Genomic DNA, 23,650 nt, shown 5'->3' with positions numbered 1-23,650 from the left:
CCCCTTATGTTACAGAGATGAGGAGGTGTTCTGCAGTCCAGCAGGAGTAAAGGCAGGCACGGTAATAGTTTATGATATACATAGCAAACGACATGTCCTCCAGTTAGAGTTTTATATGATGTTTAATGAATGCCATATGCTGAAACAAGGGTTTTTTAGAAAATAATTGGTGTGTAAAACCAGAGACATATTTTACCAGCCGGTAATGTTGTGCATGGAAACCTGGGGCAGCTGACAACTCAGCATGTACCACACTAGCTGTATACACATACAAGAGCTCCCATTGCCTCCACACATTTAACAATAAGGCTCAGTATAACCCCCCAGTTCTAGTTCACCCCCAGTATATGATACCACTCACAGCTCCAATACTCTGACACATGCGGCTCCACTTCTCCCTTCACATCAGCAGCACCAGGAAGTTCCTGTTTACTTCCGGTCTGTGCGTTTCACCGAGCCACGCCCCGGAAGTGTCGCTGCCGTCATTCTCAGAGCGAAGGTGAATGCGGAAGTGGATCGGGGTGTAGAGGAGGGGACAGGTATGTGAAGTGTTCAGGTGAGATTGTACCTAGGACGGGACAGGTGTGTACAGGAGAAAGGTGGAATGTCATAGAGAAATTGTATTAGCGTTGTAATTTCAGCCTGGCTTTACTGAGTGTCTGGGGCTGCCCACACTATTCCTATTGATCTGTTGCTGCGAGTGTTTGTATGTCAGGCAGTGTTGTGACATTTCCTCTCTCCCATTCTTGGCTTCCAGGCAGTTCGTTGCTTTAGACTCTGCAGTCAGCTTGGCTTGTTACAGGGGGCTGCCATGAGAGGTATACAGGGGCAGCCTTTACTGGCCTCTCCTTATTGGCTGGCTGTGGTATGGATTCTTAATGAGTGTCTGACCTGGAACAATCCTAGATCGGGACTTCTGACTTTTATTTGTTGCTGTCTAGTGACAGGAGTGTCCCTACTATGAGAGAAATATGGAGGCTGTCCTTGTTATGATAATCTGTCTCTGGCTTCACTACATGTGAGTCAGTAATCCCAAACAAGTATTTATCATGTGTCAGGGATCTTTGCCCATCCCCTGTCTGGGTCGCACCCAACTCTCTTGTTCTTGTGCTTTCCTTCCAGAATTCCCCCTGATCCTCTTTCCCATCCTGTCCCGCCTCTTCTCCTATCACAAGACCCCCCCCCCCCCTCCATATCCGGCTTCCCATCCCCTGTCTGGGTCGCACCCAACTCTCTTGTTCTTGTGCTTTCCTTCCAGAATTCCCCCCGATCCTCTTTCCCATCCTGTCCCGCCTCTTCTCCTACCACAAGACCCCCCCCCCTCCATATCCCATATCCGGCTTCCCATCCCATGTCTGGCTTACCTGCCCCTGACCAGGACCCCCCCCCCCCCCCATCACGATGTCCTGTTCTACTCCAAACTCTTCTTTTCCTTTTTTCTATAAACTGTTTTTTTTAAATATGTGATACAGTGCTTGTTACTGGCAAAACTACAACCCAGAGTGCGGCACAATTCCCGTGCTGGGTAAGTGTGTCACAATGTGCTGTGAAATTGGTACTTATGCCCCGTACACACGCGTCGATAGTTGGCCGTGAATTGTCGGGCAACGTCTGATCGGCCGATTTTCGGTTTGTTAGTATGATGCTTTCGATAACCGACTCCGACTTTTTGGCCGAAAAAAAATCTGGTGTGCAGGCTATAAAATTTTTGTTTGCCGTCAACATAACGGCCGATTTTTCGTCAGTCAGTACAGATTTCGGCAGACAAGAATCTGATGAGCAAGACTGGGCATGCTCAGAGAGGAAAAAGCACCCGGAAAGTAAACCAGCACATGACATCACTTCTGAAGTTGATTTTTGTTGGCCGAAAAAATTTGCATGCAGTCTAGGCACATGTCAACCAACACAACACAACTCTGGACAAAAGACGGCCGATCGGTCGGCCGATAATCGTTGCATGTGTACGGGGCTTAACAGTTGGGAGGAAGTCAGAGGAGGTTCCGTCCACAAAGTTCATGCTTCAAGTCTTGGCTTTCTAAAGCTGCAGGCAGAGTGGAGACAGCCAGGAGGGATTATTGTGCTCCTGCTGGAGGAGCTGACAATGGCAGTCAGTAGTTATCCACACCTTTTGGGTAGCATGATTGGTAACCAGGCAACACATTTCAGCGTGGAACTCCTTTGTTAAGCCTGAGAACAAAATATATAGACAACCTAAACAGCCACAAATCAGTGGCCTTATGTATTGGAAAACCATGATTATTTTGGTCAAATAAAACTTAACTTTTAATCAGTAATCAATAAAAAGAGCTTTTTTCGGAAACAGAAAAGTAAAAGACATTTAGTTGAACATCTGGAAAATGATATTTCTATCCAGTTTATAATTCCTCAATAATTTGTTGCTGTTTAGGATGTCTATATATTCCTGTACTCTGAGATTGCATTCAGGTTTGACACTCCTAAAAGCATTGCCAATCACACTACCCTGCTACCCAGGTTTCCCATTCCTCCTGGCTGTCTCCCCTCTGTCTGCAGCATTGGAGAGCCATGATTTGAAGCATTGACTAATGGACTGAACCCCACCTGGCTTCCTCTCAGTTGTATTTGACAGCTCTATGAAAACCTTTTGACACGCTGACCCGATGCATTAGGTTGTAGCTGCTCTTCAATGACTGTAATATGTATGGACTTTTTTAGTTTGTGTTATTTGACCTGTTGCTGCAGGGTTGGTTTTATCCTACAGTAAATACTCCTCCACACAAATGTTATCCTGAAAGTGCCACTATTGCTGCTTTTTGTTGTTACTGACACAGCGCTTGTCATTAGGAGTTATTTTCCAGGATGGCAAAAGCATCCTCTGTTCATCAACCGAGCATGAATGCAAATATACTGTAGTCTTCACTTTAGAAACACACTTTCTGCTTAAAGTGACCCTGTCATGAGGGCAATTTGTGATTTCCATAGGCTGCACTACACATGGCAAAGAAGCTCATGGGACACTTTGGCCTGTTCCTGTTTGCATGTTTTTTATTGTGTGTTTTGCTGCATTTATTGCTTTTCTTTTCTTTTTTTTCTTTCACGGCAAAGTGTGTGTTCTTCTGTGTTTGGGGTGCTGTTAATCAATTAATGACACTGAAAGTGAAACTAGTTAATTTTAGGTGTATAAAGGTGGCCTTACACTAGGGATCGACCAATATCGTTTTTAGGGCTGATACAGATTATCCCGCCACCCTTCAGGCCGATAGCCAATATTAGGTGCTGATATTCTGCACACTTAAAGTTTTATTTTTTTATTTTTTTTTTTTTTTTACACTGTCCTTTTTAAAAAAAAGTTTTTTTGGATCACTTTTATTGCTGTCACAGGGAATGTAAACATTCCTTGTGACAGTAATGGGCAGTGACAGGTACTCTTTATTGAGGGACCTGGGGTCTAAAAGACCCCAAACTCCTCCTATGCACTTAAAGGCATTCAGAACGCCATGTTTGGCTGTTTTGAATGCTGTCCTTTTTTTTTTTTTTTTAAATCTGGCCCCTTTAAGGCTTCACTACTCAGAAGTGATATCATGACATTGCTTCTGGGTTTTTACATCGGAGACCCGATCAGAGCCAAATGGGGCTTTGTTTGGGTCTTCGGCCAGCCAGCGGACGTGCTGGCTGGTCTTTTGAGTCTCCCGGTGGGACAGGGGACCCCAGCGAGTCATGGAAGGCGGCGGAAGGGGGTAATGTCCCTTCCCACTCCTTGTAATGACAATAAAGGGCTCCTCAGCCGCATTGTTTGTCATTACAAGAAAGCCAACCATCAACTCTGAACAACGGTACTGGGGTGATGCCTTTAGCTGCAGGCATCACTCCGATACAACCACTTATCACCATCAAATATCAGTCATATCGGAAAGTTTGTGGCCGATACTTAAAAATAAAAACGTGAATATCGGCCGATCCCTACCTTACACTATACAATCTCCTTTACCAGATTTACCAAAACGTTATAATAGGAGGACACCCCTATCTATCTAATCACTCTGTATCCAATCAGGCAAGCTCTTGCACTACATAGTGGATGGTAGATCTAAATGCGATTGTATAGTGTATGGTGAGCTTTACAGACTTCCAGGACCTGTCTCCTGTTTTCAGGAAGTACTACAGCTGTGCTTCACATAGGCTGCTAGGTGATCTCTCATCTCCTGCACACTCTACCAAATGAAGGATCTATGCAAGAAAAAGGTATCAGTGGCTGTGTATTCAGCAGGAGCGGTGTTTATTGATTATATGCGAGTATAGAGGTGGAGGTGGGTAGGAGCAATCTCCTGGAGGGGGGTTCAGGTGCAGGGTGTGTGTTAATGAAGCCCGCTGCTGAACTCCTTTCTGTGTCTTGAGGCCCCTTTTACACAGGCTTTCCAATCAGGTCAACCTGTTCATGTTCGGGACCAGATCGGATGCTCCATGCATCCCTATGGAACGGCAGATGTCAGTGGTGACATGTCCGCTGCTCTCTGATCCTTTCCGTGAAATCCAGACGGATGGAAACCCTATTTTCCATCTGTCTGGAGGATCGGATAGGATGAAAATGGACAGGTGATCCGTTTTCATCTGATCTCCCATAGAGGAGAGTGGGGATCTGACAGGTTTGTCTCTGCAAAGTGAGCGGAGATGGACCTCTCATCCGCCTGCTCAGTGGGGATCAGCGGAAAAGCCAGTGTGAACGGCCCCTAACGGTTTTCCCAACCTAAGAAACGGATATCAGGAAGTAATGGAGGAGTCTCTTATACAACAACATGGAAGCTGGGGTAAAACCTGGTCTAGGACCTATAGAAAGCTTTTTTTTTTTTTTTCTGCAAAAGAGGTACATAGGGAAGCTGGAATTTAGGGGGGGGGGACTGAACTTGGTACTTTGGAGTAACAGACTCAGAATAAGCATGCTGTAAATAGGAGTCAGAATTCCTTTATATCTATGCTTGTTCTAGGTCTTATCTTCTTAAAATACTGGTTGCCTGATTCCCGGGTAGTGACTCAGAAATTACTGAAGCAACTAGATCAATCTGACTGCCAGACAACGGATGTTTTCAGAAATAGAGGTGGACAATGCAGCCACCATATTTTTGCAGTCCAGATTTTCTTTAAAGTGGAATGAAAGTCTTAAGCCCCGTACACACACGCAGATCGTCGTCATACAAATGTTCGTCTTTTCTCCCCGGGATGTCGGTGTCTGTTGAAAAGTGCAAAGACAGCACAAGGACAGCACAAGAATTTTGTCCGCAGACTTCAGCTGACTGCAGAAGTGATGTCATGTAATGGTTAACTTTCCCTGTGTTTTTTATTTTCTGAGCATGCCCAGTCTTGCAAATCTGCGGTCTGTCGGCTGATTTCTGTACTGACAGGCGAACAATCGTCCGTTCTGGTGTCTGCAGACAAAAATTTTCATGTTTGCAAGAAAGACTCTTGTCCGCGGATTGTGTGCAGACATCTGTCGGAGGCACCATACTAACACGCATACAATCGGCAGATCTTTCGTCCGCTGACGTTTGTATGACGACGATCTGCGTGTGTGTACGGGGCTTTACAGTTATACACATTCCTACAATTATATACCCCAGTAATATCACATCTTTTTGGTTTTACCTTTTGGGGGTTAAAAATGAACTCCGTCAGGTCCATAGAGCCTCCCTAACTTTGGATCATTTATGGGAGCAAGGCATTGTGCCTTGAGGTAGTGAACGTAATCCCGGTCGCTATCACGTCCACATTTCTTTGACTGTTGCTGTGTTACCATTTGACTACTTGCTAATGTGGTGTTCTTTTATAGATATGCCTCTATTCTGTATTTGGTATAGGGTGACTATACTCAACGAGTTTATGCTCTTGGTAAACGGATGCTTTATTAAGAGGGCCCAGCCTTTTAGGCTCATTTATTTGGGTCCTGTTCATAGCACTTGGACCCTTGATTGTATTGAAGGGAGCATCTTTTTTCTGATATTTGTCTAACTACATTGGTTTTTCTGTACTTTATTACACTTTTGAATAAAAATGCACTTTCGCCTAGCAGCAGAAGGGTCGCTGGTTTGAATCCAAACCACGATACTACCTGCTTGGAGTTTGCATGTTCTCCCTGTGCCTGCCTGGATTTCCTCCAGGTACTCTGGTTTCCTCCCACACTCCAAAGACATGCTGGTAGGTTAATTGGCTCCTGTCTAAAATTGGCCCTAGTATGTGTAAGTATGAATGTGAGTTAGGGACCTTTAGATTGTAAGCTCCTTGAGGGTAGAGACTGATGTGAATGTACAATGTATATGTAAAGCGTAAATTGATGGTGCTATAAAAGTTCCTGAAATTATTAAATAAAATAAAAATCTATTGAAGAGGGGAAAAAAATCCCCTCCGTCATGTGACGGCAAATCCTATGTCTTTTCTGCATGCAGGGCATTTCTGCTCTCCAGAGGCTCCTATTGCCATCATTTCCAGAAGTGACATATGTGGCTGGAGGGCGCGCACTTTGGTGCCGGGGGGGGGGGCGCTAATCGGAGCTGTGCAGGTATTACACCGACAGAGGTTTGAGGAAGTTCCTGTGAGCAGTCACATTCAGCTGCACAGGCACACTGTTGTTGGTAAAGAATATAGGATTGCTGATGGTCTAGCCTGAGCCGGCCATAGACATTGACGTAAAGAAAATTGTAATGCATAATAATATCATAATAATGTATGTCCTGCCTTAGACTGCTGTTTCTAATCTTGACAATCAGCAATTAGGATACTGCATAATACAAAAGTTTTAGTTGTTACACATACAAACAAGGGCAGGTTTTGATTTATACCTTAAATTCCACTTTAAATTAAACGTGTTTTAAAAAAATAGAGGCTGCCACTGCTTAGCTATGTTTACCATTGGCTAGCTGCATTGAAAAACTCCCATAGTTAGCGTTCTCCCATCTTAGCTTATTGCTAGGACACTTAAGCTATTGAGCCTTCACCCCAGCATCACAGAAACAATTGAAGAGACAAGAACTCACTGCTCAAGGTGGTGTAATTGCCTGATGACTCACACCGGTGCATGCCCCGGATCGCCTCCGTGAAAACTTGATAAAGGAATTGGCAGCACTCCAGGTTGAGTCAAATTCCAGATTTATTGACTGGACATCCAAATATGACAATCGTGACAAGGTAGACGCGTTTCACACACTGACTGTGCTTAATCATTACAATTAAGCACACAGTCAGTGTGTGAAACGCGTCTACCTTGTCACGATTGTCACATTTGGATGTCCAGTCAATAAATCTGGATTTTGACTCAACCTGGAGTGCTGCCAATTCCTTTTCCTTTATCACAGAAACAAGCCGCCCCCACCCTCATTCAAAAACCCTCCCATGCCCAGTGTGCTCTGTCTTGCACCGGATGAGCTTAACATTTCTGAGAGATTTTGGATGAGGGAGAGTGTTCACTTCTGTGATGCCGGGGGTAAGTGCCCACTGGCTCGAGCGTCTTAGCAATAAGGCAGGACAGACTTTGCTAACAGAATTGGGGAAAAAAAAGTAGTCAGCCACCAATTGAGCAAGTTCTTCCACTTAAAAATATGTGAGAGAGGTAAACTTCAACTATGAGAGACAGAATGGGGGGAAAGAATCCAGGAAATCACATTGAAGGATTTCTAATGAATTAATTGGTAAATTCCTCTGTAAAATAAGTATTTGGTCACCTACAAACAAGCAAGATTTCTGTCTCTCACAGACCTGTAACTTCTTCTTTAAGAGGCTCCTCTGTCCTCCTCTCATTACCTGTATTAATGGCACCTGTTTGAACTTCAATATAAAAGACACCTGTCCACAACCTCAAACAGTCACACGCCAAACTCCACTATGGCCAAGACCAAAGAGCTGTCGAAGGACACCAGAAACAAAATTGTAGACCTGCACCAGGCTGGGAAGACTGAATCTGCAATAGGCAAGCAGCTAGGTGTGAAGAAATCAACTGTGGGAGCAAATATCAGAAAATGGAAGATATACAAGACCACTGATAATCTCCCATTGATCTGGGGCTCCACGCAAGATCTCACCCCGTGGGGTCAAAATGATCACAAGAACGGTGAGCAAAAATCCCAGAACCACATGGGGGGGGACCTAGTGAATGACCTGCAGAGAGCTAGGACCAAAGTAACAAAGGCTACCATCAGTAACACACTACGCGGCCAGGGACTCAAATCCTGCAGTGCCAGACATGTCCCACTGCTTAAGCCAGTACATGTCTGGACCCGTCTGAAGTTTGCTAGAGAGCATTTGGATGATCCAGAAGAGGATTGGGAGAATGTCATATGGTCAGATGAAACCAAAGTAGAACTTTTTGGTAAAAACTCAGCTCGTTGTGTTTGGAGGAGAAAGCATGTGGAGTTGCATCCCAAGAACACTTTACCTACTGTGAAGCATGGGGGTGGAAACGTCATGCTTTGGGGCTGTTTTTCTGCAAAGGGACCACGACGACTGATCTGTACAAAGGACAGAATGAATGGGGCCATGTATCGTGAGATTTTGAGTGAAAACCTCTTTCCATCAGCAAGGGCATTGAAGATGAAACGTGGCTGGGTCTTTCAGCATGACAATGATCCCAAACACACCTCCCGGGCAATGAAGGAGTGGCTTCGTAAGAAGCATTTCAAGGTCTTGGAGTGGCCTAGCCAGTCTCCAGATCTTAACCCCATAGAAAACCTTTGGAGGGAGTTGGAAGTCTGTGTTGCACAGTGACAGCCCCAAAACATCACTGCTCTAGAGGAGATCTGCATGGAGGAATGTGCCAAAATACCAGCAACAGCGTGTTAAATCCTTGTGAAGACTTACAGAAACGTTTGACCTCTGTCATTGCCAACAAAGGGTATATAAGGAAGTATTGTGATGAATTTTTGTTATTGATCAAATACTTATTTTCCACCATAATTTGCAAATTCTTTAAAAATCAGACAATGTGATTTTTTTTTTTTTTTCTCATTCTGTCTTTCATAGTTGAAGTATACCTATGATGAAAATTACAGGCCTCTCTCATCTTTTTAAGTGGGAGAACGTGCAAAATTGATGGCTGACTACGGTAAATACTTTTTACCCTCATTGTATTTACATACAGTTGTGCAAAAAAGTATTTGATCCCCTGCTTTTTTTTTTTTTTTTTTTCCAAAACATTTTTTTATTGAGGTATAAAAGTGTACAAACATCAGTTCAACACTGTTCAAATGAAACATGTAAGCATACAGAAACTCAGAGATGAAGAACAATGCTAACATAGGTCAACTAGCCGGCCTGAAAATTGCGGGAAGTCAATGAGGACCGGAAGCATAATAATGGTAGCAGGAAGAAAAAAAGTTAAAAAAAACCCAACAAATTAGAAAAGTACACAGTATGGCATCTGGTTGACATCAAAACAAGGAAAAGGAAGCAAGTATCCGAGGACAGAGCCAAACCCAAGTTTTCTGCAAATTCAAAAAGAAAGAGAAGGAGGGGAGGCTCCTAAAAGCAAGGAAACCCCACATGTCGTAAAATTATACGGTCGGGGTAGGTCCGGGGCAGGGCCCATACCCTGGGTGCAAAGCTTCCAGGGATGGGGAAGCTGGAGTAGTCCATATTACAATGGCCAAGCCATTGATGCGCGGGACGTGCAAGGGGTGGGTTAACTATCGGGCCTGCCTGGAGGCAACCGTACACCCAGCAGGGGCAAAAATGTAAAGGACACCAGGGGGGGATAGGTAGAAGAGCGAGGAAGGGAAGAGAAGAGAAGGGGAGGAAGGAGAGGAGAGAAAGAAGAGAAGAAAGAGGAGGGGAAGAGGAAAAAAAAAGGGGGGGGGGGCCTGCTGTTTTTGTACATTTGCCCACTGACAAAGAAATGATCAGTCTATAATTTTAATATATGTTTATTTTTACAGTGAGAAACCAAATAACAGAAATTAAAAAAAAAAAATTGCATTTAAAAAGGAAAAAAAAAAAAAAGTTATAAATTGATTTGCATTTTAATGAGTGAATTAAGTATTTGACCCCCTCGCAAAACATGACTTAGTACTTGGTGGTAAAACCCTTGTTGGCAATCAGAGGTCAGCAATCTTTCCACCTCCATGTTTGACGGTGGGGATGATGTTCTTGGTGTCATTGGCAGCACTCCTCCTCCTCCTCCAAACATGGCGAGTTGAGTTAATGCCAAAAAGCTTGATTTTGGTCTCATCTGACCACAACACTTTCACCCAGTTCTCTCCTGAATCATTCAGATGTTCATTAGCAAACTTCACATGGGCCTGTACATGTGCTTTCTTTAGCAGAGGGACCTTGCTGACGCTGCAGGATTTCAGTCAGGATTTCAGCGTAGTGTGTTACCAATTGTTTTCTTGGTGACTATGGTCCCAGCTGCCTTGAGATCATGGAGAAAATTCTCTCGTTTAGTTCTGGGATAATTCTTCACCGTTCCCATGATCATTGAAACTCCACGAGGTGAGACCTTGCATGGAGCCCCAGACCAAGGGAGATTAACAGTTTCTTCCATTTGTGAATAATCGCACCAGCTGTGGTCACCCTCTCTCACCAAGCTGCTTGGCGATGGTCTTGTAGCCCATTCCAGCCTTGTGTAGGTCTACAATCTTGTCCCTCACATCCTTGGACAGCTCTTTAGTCTTGGCCAGGTGGAGAAATTGGAATCTGATTGATTGCTTCTGTGGGCAGGTGTCTTTTATACAGGTAACAAGCTGAGATTAGGAGCACTTTCTTTAAGAGAATGCTCCTAATCTCAGCTCGTTACCTGTATAGAAGACACCTGGGAGCCAGAAATCTTTTTGATTGATGGAGGATCAAATACTTATTTCACTCAATAAAATACAAAATCAATTTATAACTTTTTGAAATGCGATTTTTCTGTTTTTTTGTTGTTGTTGTTCTGTCTCTCTCTGTTAAAACAAATCTACCATTAAAATTAGGGGTGTTGAACATAATCGCAGCATCGATGCATTGCGATTCAGACGTTCGCGATTCTGCATCGATGCTGAGAGTCGGCCGAATCTATTGCCGATTACGTCATCTGGCGCTCCATGCAGTGCTAGAGAAACACAGAGGCAGAGCTTGCCTTGTGACTAAAGCCCCCTCCCCTTCCAGATGGACACTGGAGCAGAAAGTCAGCTGATGAGTTGACAGCCAGTAGCGTGAAGGGGGAGGAGATCGAAGAGACCCCCACGTCAACAGAAGCATCACTGGAGGCCCTGGAAGGTAGAAGAGAAGCACAGACACATGCAGCATGGAGGAGGGGGAATCATCTGACACTGAAAGCAAGTGAGTGCCAGTGTCACTGATCTCATCCTTCCACCACCATCCCTCTGCTCCATCTTATCCCTCCCACCACCATCCCTCTGCCCCATCTTATCCCTCCCGCCACCATCCCTCTGCCCCATCTTATCCCTCCCGCCACCATCCCTCTGCCCCATCTCATCCCTCCCGCCACCATCCCTCTTCCCCATCTCATCCCTCCCGCCACCATCCCTCTTCCCCATCTCATCCCTCCCGCCACCATCCCTCTTCCCCATCTCATCCCTCCCGCCACCATCCCTCTGCCCCATCTCATCCCTCCCGCCACCATCCCTCTGCCCCATCTCATCCCTCCCGCCACCATCCCTCTGCCCCATCTCATCCCTCCCGCCACCATCCCTCTGCCCCATCTCATCCCTCCCGCCACCATCCCTCTGCCCCATCTCATCCCTCCCGCCACCATCCCTCTGCCCCATCTCATCCCTCCCGCCACCATCCCCCTGCCCGATCCCATTCCTTCCGCCACCACCCCCCTGACCGATCCCATTCCTTCCGCCACCATCCCCACACCACCATCATCCCTCTGCCTGAGCAGGGGATCAAATACTTTTTTCCCTCACTGTAAAGACTTTTGATATTTGTTTGACTTTGTAGGTCTGAATATTTCGTTCTATGTCATTGACTGAAATAGTATTGAAGCCAGTAGGATGGCATGATAGACAGGCATCTGCAACTTCCATATGGAGCATACTGTATACAACCGATTGAGATCAGCATTGGTTGCGCACATATTTCTCTGACAACAGGCTTACGTTGACATAGGCAGGGTGCTTTGGATGACCTCAAACCCCTTTATTTTTGTGGGGTTTTTTTTCCAACATGCTCTTTAACTCTACATCATACTAATAAAATACTTTGCTTTGTTACATTATGTTAAATAAGATTGTTTTTATAGTGGAGAGTATTATTGTGGTGACTTAGGCTACACAAAAATAACTTGAAAAATGAATTTCTCTTTCGTTCATTGACGGACACAGCTCCAGGTATTCATAACCATTGGGTTATACTGCCTCCTACAGGAGTACGAACTAAGCAGAAAAAAATTCTGGCTACATCCATGGGCAGTCCCAGGGGGTATACTCCCTCTTTCTGCTATAGCCACTCAGTTTTTTTTCTGCCTAGTCAGGAGAAAGGACCTAACTCCTTGCTAGGATCTTTGGTCCTGGCAAATTTCTTTTAGAAAATGTTTTCCTCCCTGGATTTTTCCTGTGAGATCTACAATTAACTGCCAGACTGGGTGGCAGGCTGAGAGAGTGCGCACAGACCTCAGCTCTTCACTAGGTCGGCCGCAACGTAGCCCAACTGGATGGGGGCTGGCCTGCAAGTTAAACGCCTCGTGAGGTTGCATACAACCGGCTTTTGGCCCCAGTTGCAGTGTTTTTTGTGGCCGACAGCCCCCCATTTTAGATGGAGAGGGGTTCTCTCTGGAGCGGTGCCCGCCTGGTTCCTGGTATGGTGAGTAGCTGCCGTCCCCCCCCCCCCCCCTCCCCCTGGAGGGTTTTGGGGTGGAGGTAGGCCTCTCCTTGGGACAGTTGGACCCCCAGGTTTTCTTTCCTTCCCACAGGCACCCCCCCTTACCAAGTCCCTTATCCTGCTCCCCCTTCCACATATGCTGGGGCTGTTCGGGTGGTCTGGCCACTTTCATGGGGTTGGGGGCAGGGCGCTGACTGTGGACCGGAGGGGTGGGGTGCACCGCTGGCGACCGGATGATCGACTGTACGGGGGGTTGTACCTTGTGGGGGCTCCTGCCAGGGCCCCCGTCCTGCCTGGATCTGTCCTTGAGGCCTGGTCTCCCAATCCTGGGTCCTTGTATGCCTCCTGGTGCTGCCATTTTGTTGTAGCCTGTGTGTTTCTATGCACAGTGGACATGTTTGCTATGGTTTGCCTTTGAAAATAGCGGCGGCCATGACAGTGGAGCCCTGTAGGCGGCGATTTCGGCGGTGGGAGCCCCTGGTGCTGACTCCTGGATCGTTTTACTTCTTAATTGCTGCATATTTAGTGCAGATTATGCTTGTGTCTGCGGGTGGTGAGTCTGGTGGGGTCCTCTTCCTCTCTGCTGAGGATCGCTTGGTGCCTGTCGACTGGCTGCTGCTGCAAGCGTGGTGGAGGTTGTCCCTAAGTAGTGTTTTATACTTTTTTGTGGTGTCCCCCTGGTGACTCATGGTGTCTTTGGGGTACATTTCCCCACCTGATCCACCCTCTGAGGCTGCGGGGCCCTCCAAGTCCCGAACCGTTAATCCATGCACTGACGGCGGTCCTGGAGTCCCTTATGTCCTGGGTGGAGGTGGCTTGAGTGGGAGGTGCTAGCAAAAAGCGCCCCCGCCTTCCCCTGCCTCATCTGTCTCATCAGATCCTGAATCTGATTTGACTGGCGCAGATGTGGGTCACCCTTCTGGGTCTGCAACCACGTGCCTGGAATCATCTGATAGTGAAGATGATTCCTCCATGTCTGCGACCGCGCACGAAAAGGCACTGGTTGATGCACTGATTGTATCTGTGCGTGAGACCCTGAAGTTGGAGGATGCAGCTGAAGCTGTGACTGAGGCGCAGGCACCATTTGGCACTCACAAGCCATCCAGAGCGGCCAAATTGTTTCCTTTCCCTGCCTATCTTGACAGAATTGTCGCTAAAGAGTGGGGACGACCAAAGCATCCCCGTGGGGTCCCTAAGCACTTTACTTGGCATTACCCCTATGAGGAGTATCTTCTTAAGAAGTGGACTGTACCACTGGTGGTGGACCTTCTGGTTTCCAGATTAAACAAGGCAACCATGATTCCGGTTGAAGCGACCCCAGCCTTTAGGGATCCGGCTGACCAGAAGGCGGAGGCTGTAGTCTGCCATTTGTACACTCTGGCCGGTTCGGCTATGAGGCCAGTATTCATCATTGCCCTAGTGTTGCAAACTCTGACCGAGTGGGCTAAGCTCTTGTGCCGTGACCTGGAGGGGGGAACAGCTCTCCCCTGCCTTTGCCGAGCTAGTCCAGGGGCTGCAGTTTATCTGTGATGCCTCTTTGGATGCGGCTCCCCTGATGGCTCGCCTCTCTGTTTTGGAAGTAGTCCTTCAGCATGTCTTTTGGCTCAAGTGCTGGTCTGCAGATCAGACTTCAAAAAAGGCCTTGACTGATCTTCCTTTGCAAGGAGATCACCTGTTTGGAGCTACCCTGGATGACATCATTAAAGGTCTCTCACAGGGGGTAAGAGTACTTTTCTTTTACAGGCTACTAAGGGCAAGGAACCTCGTCGTAGATGTGGGCCTTCATTCTCCGCTCATAAGAAGTTTTTTTCGTCCCTCAGGGTTGACTGACAAGTCTCAAAGCCTTTCGAGGCCTCTTCAGGAGGATTCAAACAAACCTGGTCTGGCAAGCCAGGATTGGGCTTCTCGAGACTTGTGGACAAGGCTCCTTTAGCATGAAGGTGAGCCCTTACCCATATCGGGGGTTGGGGGATGTCTTCATTGGTTTCTGGACCCGTGGACTACCCTAGTGCAAGACAAGTGGGTCCACGAAGTCATGCCGCCCGGCTACAAAATCGAGTTTTGTGCTTGTCCCCCCGGCAAGGTTCCTTTTCCTTTCAACTTGTGCCTGTCTTCACACTGTTTACAGGGCCTGTTTGGGGCGGTACAAGACCTGTTCCTTCTTGAGGGGATTGTCCAGTTTTGGACTTCGGTCGGTCCCCAGGAAGGAAGGCAAAGTCCAATCCTGGATCTTTGTGCGGGTACAGAAGTTCAGAATGGAGTCCATTCAAACAATGATGGCATTCTTGTGTCCGGGGGATTTCCTCGCCTCTGTGGATATCACAGAGGCGAGGATATGTGTTCTCCGATTTGCTGTGGGAGAGGAGCATTATCAGTTTGTGGTGTTACCATTTGGTCTCGCCTCTGCACCTCGGGTCTTCACCAAAGTGTTAGCCCTGGTGCTAGCCTTGCTACTCCAACGGAAGATCGCGGTACTGGGCTACTTGGATGATCTCCTGTGAGTGGAGTCTCCCTCTGCTCTGGTGGACAACCTGGAGATCACAATCCAGACTCTGTGGAAGTTCGGTTGCATTCTGAACTTTCAAAAGTCTGCTCTGGTTCTGTCCGCAAAGCTGGACTATCTGGGTCTGATTCTGGACTCGGCGTTAACCAGAGTGCTCCTTCCTCTGGACAAACTCCAGAAATTGCAGGCTGCAATTCATCTCCTGCTGTCCAACAGATGGTCGTCCCTCTGGACATGCATGCGGGTGCTGGGCCTGATGGTGTCTACCTTAGAGGCGGTTCCATTTGCACAGTTCCATACGAGGTCCCTGCAAATGGAGATTCTGACCAAATGGAACAAGACTCCCCAGTCTCTGGAATATCAGATCCGGCTGAGTCGGGGAACAAGAGAGTTCTTGATATGCTGGCTTCGTTCTCCAGCGCTTCGGAAAATCCTTCCTCCCCTTGTATTGGACAGTGGTCACCACAGATGCCAGCCTGTCAGCTGGGGAGGCATCCTCAGCAAGCATTCTGCTCAGGGGATCTGGGCACTGGAAGAGTCCAGGCTACCGATCAATGATTTGGAACTCCAAGCGATCAGACTGTGTCTGGATCATTGGACGGATCGTATTCAGGGTTGTACAGTGCGCATTCAATTGGACAATGCTACGGCCGTGGCTTATGTTAATCATCAATGAGGCAGAAGAAGTGCCCTGGCCGCTCTAGAGTTAGCAGGCATTCTAAGGTGGGCAGAACGGTTCGTTCCAGCCCTTTCCACCTTACATATTCCCAGGATGAAAAATTGGCAGGCGCATTATCTTAGTCGGCAGGCGTTGGATCACAGGGAGTGGTTTCATCAGCTGTGTCTCTGGTGGGGAACTCCTGAGGTGGATCTGTTGGCATCTCGGCTCAACAGAAAGGTGCAGAGGTTTGTGGCTCAGTCAAGGGATCCTCTGGCGGACACCACAGGCGTGCTGGTGGCCCTGTGGGGTCAGTATCGGCTGATTTACACCTTCCCTCCTCTCAAGCTTCTGCCCAGGCTTCTACACAGGATTAAGGCAGAAGGGATTCCGATCATCTTGGCTCTGGGCTGGCCTCACCGTGCTTGGTATGCCGATCTGGTGCGGCTGGTCGCCGATGTTCCTTGGAAGCTTCCTTTCAGGGAGGATCTTCTGTCCTAAGGACTGATCTTCCATCCTGCTTTAGTCACTGCCTTTGACGGTTTGGCTGTTGAACGCCAGGTGCTAAGGGATCAGGGTTTATATGAGTCGGTGATTCCTATCCTGTTGAAGGCTAGGAAATCTACTTCTAGGAAAATCTACCATCGTAGGTTGAAGACGTACATTGAGTGGTGTGAAACTCTTCGGGTTCCTTCTCGGTGGCTCGGATTTTAACATTCCTTTAACATGGGGGTTGAACAGAAATTTGCCTTGAGTACCATCCAGGGCCAGGTTTCGGCTTTTGCAGTCTTCTTCCAATGACCTTTGGCCACACACTCCCTGGGGCATATCTTTTTTCAGGGTGTCCATTTGGTTCCTCCTGTGCGGGCTCGGTTGCCGCCTGAGGATCTTAATTTGGTGCTTTCAGCTCTGCAGAAGCCCTCCTTTAGAATTATTCGGGAGATTCCCCTGCTTACGTTGTCTAAGAAAGGTGGCCTTTTTAGTGGCTATCACTTCTGTGCGCAGGGTAACGGGACTGGCGGCGTTATCCTGTCCACCTTACCTGGTGATTCACAGGGATAAGGTGGTTCTTCATCCCTGTCCGTCGTTCCTTTCAAAGGTTGTCTCTGATTTTCATTTGAATGAAGACATTGTGTTGCCTTCCCTGTGTTCCAGGCCTAAACATCTGAAGGAAATTGCCTGCATGCCTTGAATGTGGTCCGGGCAATTAGGGTGTACTTGGCAGCTATGGAGTCTTTTTCAGGAAGTCAGACTGTCTATTTGTGCTCACGGATGGACCTCGAAAAGGGTTGTCCGCTTCCTCGGTTACCATTTCCAGATGGATCAGACAGACGGTGGCTCAGGCCTATTCCATCAGGAGTCAGGTTTCTCCTTTCTCTGTCAAGGCGCACTCTACTAGGGCATTTAGTGCCTCCTGGGCCTTCCGTCATTGGGCATCAGTGGCACCAGTTTTTGCAAGGCGGCCACCTGGTCGTCAGTGCACACTTTTACAAAGTGGATGTGTTGGCACCTTCGGATGCTTCCTTTTGGTCGCAAGAATTTGCAGGCTGCTGTTGAGGACCTGGTCCTCTTTGAGGGTGTAATGTTTTTTTCAGGTGGGCTCCAGTTGTTTGGTTGAGCCCCTGTTGCCTGGTTGGCTAATGTTTAGCCTTGAGAATTTTTTTGTTGTTCCCACCCCTCATGTTTAAAACTGCTTTGGGACATCCCAATGGTTATGAATACCAGGAGCTGTGGCCGTCAGTGAACGAAAGAGAAAATGGGATTTTTGACTTAATGTAAAATCCATATCTCTAATGTTGATTGACGGACACAGCTCCCACCCCTCTGTGGAGTTGTTATTCTCCTGAAACTGCTTGTTACAAAACTGAGTGGCTGAGTGGTATTGCAGAGAGAGGGAGTATACCCCCTGGGACTGCCCATGGGTGTAGCCAGAATTTTTTTCTGCCTAGTGTCTAACTCCTGTAGTATAACCCAATGGTTATGAATACCAGGAGCTGTGTCAGTCAAAGAACATCAGAGAAATGGATTTTACGTTAAGTCAAAAATCCCATTTACCTCTCAGGCAGCAGAACTTTGATCTTATTTCTGTTATCATTAATAATAATCATGTGTTTTTTTTGTTTTGTTTTTTCCCACAGGTCCCAATGCCCTCCCTGGGTTGTTTCCTGTGTAATGGGCCATCACAATGTTGTATTTTTCTAGCTTCTACATGTGCCTTTGTTGCCTTTTCACCTGGTCAGTCTTCCTCTCAGCTTCCACACATGCTGCCTGTTTTCCCTCCAGTAACAATGCCGGTGCCACAAGTCTGGGAGAAGAGCTGACCTGGGCTGTCCGTCTGGACCCCTCTCAAGGCTCTGGACGGAGAGAGGAGTTGGATGCCCTTGCCAATGAACTTTCAGAGACTGCAGGCCTTGAAAACCGAGGTGTTATAGGAGAATTAAAAGACCATTACTTGCTTGTACATGTAGGTGATGTACAATGTCATGATGAGGTTCGTAAGACAATCCATGACCTCTTTACAGAACATGTTGGCGTGAGATGGTTTTCAGAGCAAAAACTACTGAAGAGATCCAAAAGGAGCTTGCACTTTAATGATCCTAAATATCCATTACAGTGGCATTTGGTAAGACTTCTACTAGGTAATATTAGGGCTCCCAGCACTAATATTTTTATCTTCTTTTTGGGGATCCCTAAACTGTTGTCTCTTGCTTCCTTTAAGTCCGAGGGTAATGAGAGGTGTCTGGGTGGGGGTTACCAGTGCTCCATAATTAGGCTGCCCATACATGGATGGGAATTTGGCCGGTTCAGCAGGAAGCTGCTGAATTTTGATGAATGTATGCCTTTTACCATTCAGGAAAAGTCGATCTATCAATCAGCATCTTATTAACGGGACTACTGCATCCCTGCTTTGTGTATTCAGAAGGCAGGGAAATGGGGGAATCTCCCCACCGTCAAAATACAATGACACAGCAGGGTGGATTTCTGCATCCACATCAAATGTGTGGATGAAGTAATCGGTTAATTTTTCATGTACAGCATAAGCAGCTTTAGACTGAAATTTGGTCTCCTTGTGCAGCGGTTTCATGGTCATTTTTCAACCGAAAGGTCTCAAGGTACTGTACAAGGTACATCACTTAAAGTTTTAGCAGTGCCACTTCCATTCCTGCATAGATCAGGAAATGAGTAACGTGTTTTTCCCCATGCTATATATGTTTCTATGAATTCGGGTTACCGCTGGCGCTATGCAATCACACAAACCTTAGCAGACTGTACAGCAGCCTTCATTATCTCAGCAGCAGCAGTCCTCTGCTCAGATGACTAGGGTCATGTCACGGACTGAAACTTCTGTGGTCAAGGCAAGGCTAAGATGGCTTTTCTGTGGTTTATTCCTGAAATGTATTCACTGTTCCTGCACTGTCCTTGCATATGCTACTCTTTTCATAAAGTAATTGTTCTGGGCTATTTTTACCTTTATTTAATAAAGGAGTTTTTCCTCTTGATTTTACATAGTTGGGTTGAAAAAAGACACAAGTCCATCTGGTTCAACCAACAAAAAAAGCAAAAAACAAAGCAAAAAAACACTAGTATTGAAAACCCAACCATACAATCCCATACCCATAGTTGATCCAGAGGAAGGCGAAAAAAAAACACAGCAAAGCATGATCCAATTTGCTACAGCAGGGGAAACAAATTCCTTCCTGATCCCCCGAGGCAATCAGATATTCCCTGGATCAACTTTACCTAAAAAAATTTTTAGTACCCACTTACTGTATATTAAGTACACCCAGAAAAGAATCCAGACCTTTTTTAAAGCAATCTAGTGAGCTAGCCAGAACCACCTCTGGAGGGAGTCTATTCCACATTTTCACAGCTCTTACAGTGAAGAAACCTTTCCGTATTTGGAGACTAAATCTGTTTTCCTCTAGACGTTCAGAGTGCTCCCTTGTTCTCCGTGTTGACCTTAAAGTGAACTACTCAACACTAAGTTCACTATATGGACCACTTATGTATTTATACATGTTGATCATATCCCCCCTAATCTCCTCTTCTCGAGAGAATAAATTCAGTTCCTCTAATCTTTTCTCATAGCTGAGCTCCTCCATGCCTCTTATCAGTTTGGTTGCCCTTCTCTGCACTTTCTCCAGTTCCCCGATATCCTTTTTAAGAACTGGTGCCCAAAACTGAACTGCATATTCCAGATGAGGTCTTACTAATGATTTGTACAGGGGCAAAATGATATCTCTCTCTCTGGAGTCCATGCCTCTGTTAATACAAGAAAGGACTTTGCTTGCTTTGGAAACTGCAGCTTGGCATTGCATGCTATTATTAAGCTTATGATCTACCAGAACACCCAGATCCTTCTCCGTTATGGATTCACCCAGTTCTACTCCACCTTGTATGTATGATGCATGCATTTTCCTAGCACCAAAGTGCATAACTTTACATTTATCAACATTAAACCTCATTTGCCACATAGTTGCTCAATGAAATAGTGCATTGAGGTCAGCTTGTACGTTAGAGACATCCTGTAAGGAAGTTATTCCACTGCAAAGCTTGGTGTCATCTGCAAAGACTGAAATGGTACTTTTAATCCCAGACCCTATATCATTTATAAAGATATTAAAAAGTAAGGGTCCCAACACTAAACCTTGGGGTACACCACTGATAACCTTAGACCATTCAGAGTAAGAATCATTAACCACTACTCTCTGAGTTCTATATTTTAGCCAATTTTCTATCCAACTACAAACCGATCTTTCCAAGCCAGTAGACTTTACCTTACACATTAGCCGTGTGTGGGGAACTGTGTCAAACGCTTTTGCAAAATCCAAGTATACTACGTCCACAGCCAATAGAGAAATAATACTGCCTCCAAACCCAAGAATGCATGTTGTATTTGACCAAACGATCATGATACAATAGAAGCCCTGATGCCATAGTTGTACTGAAATTATTATAGCTGAAAAGGCCTCCTTTTCTGTTAAGTCTGTAATTTCTACCATTCAAGCAAAGGTGCAAGAGACATATATAGCCTAAGAGTTGGCCTGTGCCTAATGCAGCCCCACTTCTGGCTTTTCCTGCTCCTCAAGACACTCCTAATCATGTAAATGTGCTTCCTCAGATGAGTCATCCTTTTAATTCAGAGGCTTTTTTTATGAGATATAATAGGGGTGTGTACAGATTTAGGTATAGTCAGATAAACTGGGCTGGCAGACTTATTGAGGTGCTCTTACAGGTAGTCAGAGCTGCATACATTTTTCAGGGCAAAAGTAGAAAGAATAATTTTGAATTTGATTGAGGAGCAATGTGCTGAACAGCTGAATGTCTTTTCTGTTAATAAATCAATACTGGCTTTGATAAATATGAATGTAAACACTAGGATAACATGGTTTGTTGCAGAATTGACAAAAAAAAAAAATTGCAAACATAAAAATCAGCAGTAAGGACATAACCTATTCAGTATGAGGTGTCCCTTGTGCTTATTCTTTTTGTTTTAGGAGAAGTTCTCATCTTTCCTACCCTCTACCTTAACCCCCCCCCCTCCCCTTTACTCTGCTCCCATAATCTTCCTATGTGGCAGAGGTTAATACAACTGGGGGTCTGTCGGGAGCTTTCATCAAGAGTGTTTGACTATGCCCGTCTTTTCTGCGTCAATGCGCCTTTCATAGATGCTGAACTGCAACTTCAATTATTGACACAGGACCACTAAATGGAGGGGGCGGATCTATCAATCACCCGACCGTCCCCCATTCAGAGATCCTGTTTCATTCATTGAAGCAGTAATGGCTTCTATGAATGGCACAGTGGGGCAAAATGGGCAGGCATAATCCAGCACTCTCACTGAGAGCTCCTAACAGCCCCTCAGTTATGAAAATGATAATAGGATAGCTCTCGCGCTAAATCACAGAAAATATAAATGTGATACCAGTGTGTAGATCAAATAAATATTCAATATTAAATTATGTATAAATACATATGCTGCAGCTTAAACCACAAAATCAATATACAGGGTTTGTACGGTCATGAAAAACCTGGAAAAGTCGTGGAATTTTAAAATGGCAATTTCCAGGCCTGGAAAATGTTTTGAAAATAATTTAACCCACAAAGTTTTGGAAAAGTCCTGGAAATTTGTTTCACAATCACTGTATATTTGAATATGCAGAAAAGAGAGAAAGGTGCCACTCAGTGTAGCAGATGTAAATAATTTTATTGACACATATTAAAAACTTACATGGAGGTAAGCGTATATCTTCATAGCTCGGCGTACTTCCGGGTCCGCTGTGTTTCCGTCCCTGAGGCTGGCTAGCACCGGGAGATGACACTAGGGAGAACCAATCAGGGGACTAAGTCAGATCGAGGCAATGGTGTAGCGCATACCTCGCCGGAGGGCCGCGCGAGCGTGATGATGCAAGGGGGGGGGGGGGGGTAACCGGTAACCGGCTTCAGGGCATGCGTGTGGCCCTCCAGTGAGGTATGCCCTTCACCGCTGCCTCGATCTGACTGAGTCCCCTGATTGGTTCTCCCCTAGTGTCATCTCCCAGCTGCTGGCCAGCCTCGGGAATGGAAGCACCGCGGACCCGGAAGGACGCCGAGCTATGAAGATAGACGCTTACCTCCCATGTAGGTTTTTAATGTGTCAAAATTATTTACATCTGCTACACTGAGTGGCGCCTTTCTCTCTTTTCTGCTTGTTCGTGGGACTTTTGCTACGGGCCTAACAAAGAGCTGCCCTCGATGTAAGCGCCGCATTTGTGCATCTGTGCCATCCATACCAGTCCGGGTGCACCTTATCCATTATGACTGCCTGAACTGAAGCTTTATCCCCAAGCTGGAGCGCCCATCAAATCTTTTTCTTCCTCCAGTATATTCTAATATAGTTGATAATATTGGTTAAATTACAATAGTTACATAGACATTAGGTCATGAATATTTACTTAAAGTCATGGAATTTTATTGGTAAAAATGTGTATGAACCCTGAATATAAAAAAGTGTGAAAAATAAACTCCCACAAGCTGCGCAAACACTTCAAAGAAATAAGTGTTCAAATAAATATGTGCAAAAAATACAATATTGCAACAAATAATCATAAATAATAAACACATATGAGGTGGAATTGTGCACAAAATAAATCACATAAACTCCATTAATCAAATGTGCTAAAGTAGTGACGGGTGTGAAGAATGGAGCTCTGTGCTTAATGTTGGACACCACTTAAATCCACCACCTGCATGATCCCTCTCCCATCAGCTGGTAACTTCCCAACAAGATGCCCCCCATTTGTATGGTCAGGGCTACAAGCGCAATGACAAAACACAGTTAAGTGTAGGGGTTCTCCTTAAATGATATCTCCTCACCAACTCCACGCCCTGAGGGCGTGGCTACACGGCAGACCGGAGAAGTGAACGAGTGAAGCGGTGGCAGTTCCTCCATGTCTGGCACACTAGCGTGGAGTTGGTGAGGATGTGGGGAACACCCCAAACCCCATATTTTACATGCGCTGTTGATTTTGGTTTATGTGAGTGCAACTACTATGTTTTAACAATAAAAATTGGAGTTTTAAAACTGCATTGCACTAGTGGATTCCCCTTTGTTTTTTCCTATATGTACATGCGAGAGGAGATATCATTTAAAGAGGACCCCTACACTTAACGGTGTTTTGTCATTGCGTTTGTAGCCCTGACCATACAAATGGGGGGGGGGGGATCTT

General features: G+C 45.9%; 1 protein-coding gene across 1 annotated transcript in view; it reads left to right on the top strand.

Moving 5' to 3' along the window:
• Nucleotides 1-487: 487 nt before the first annotated feature.
• Nucleotides 488-23,650, top strand: part of PCSK7 (proprotein convertase subtilisin/kexin type 7) — a 147,694-nt gene continuing 124,531 nt past the window's right edge. Inside the window, exons 1-2 of the mRNA XM_082274129.1 lie at nt 488-556; nt 18,080-18,564. Coding sequence (XP_082130255.1) covers nt 18,127-18,564 — 438 coding nt within the window. The 5' untranslated portion in view covers nt 488-556; nt 18,080-18,126. The remainder of the gene's footprint in view (nt 557-18,079; nt 18,565-23,650) is intronic.

This window comes from Pelophylax lessonae (genome assembly GCF_965119305.1).
Source record: "Pelophylax lessonae genome assembly, chromosome: 12".
NCBI lineage: Eukaryota > Metazoa > Chordata > Amphibia > Anura > Ranidae > Pelophylax > Pelophylax lessonae.
This window is presented reverse-complemented; position numbering and strand designations above follow the sequence as displayed.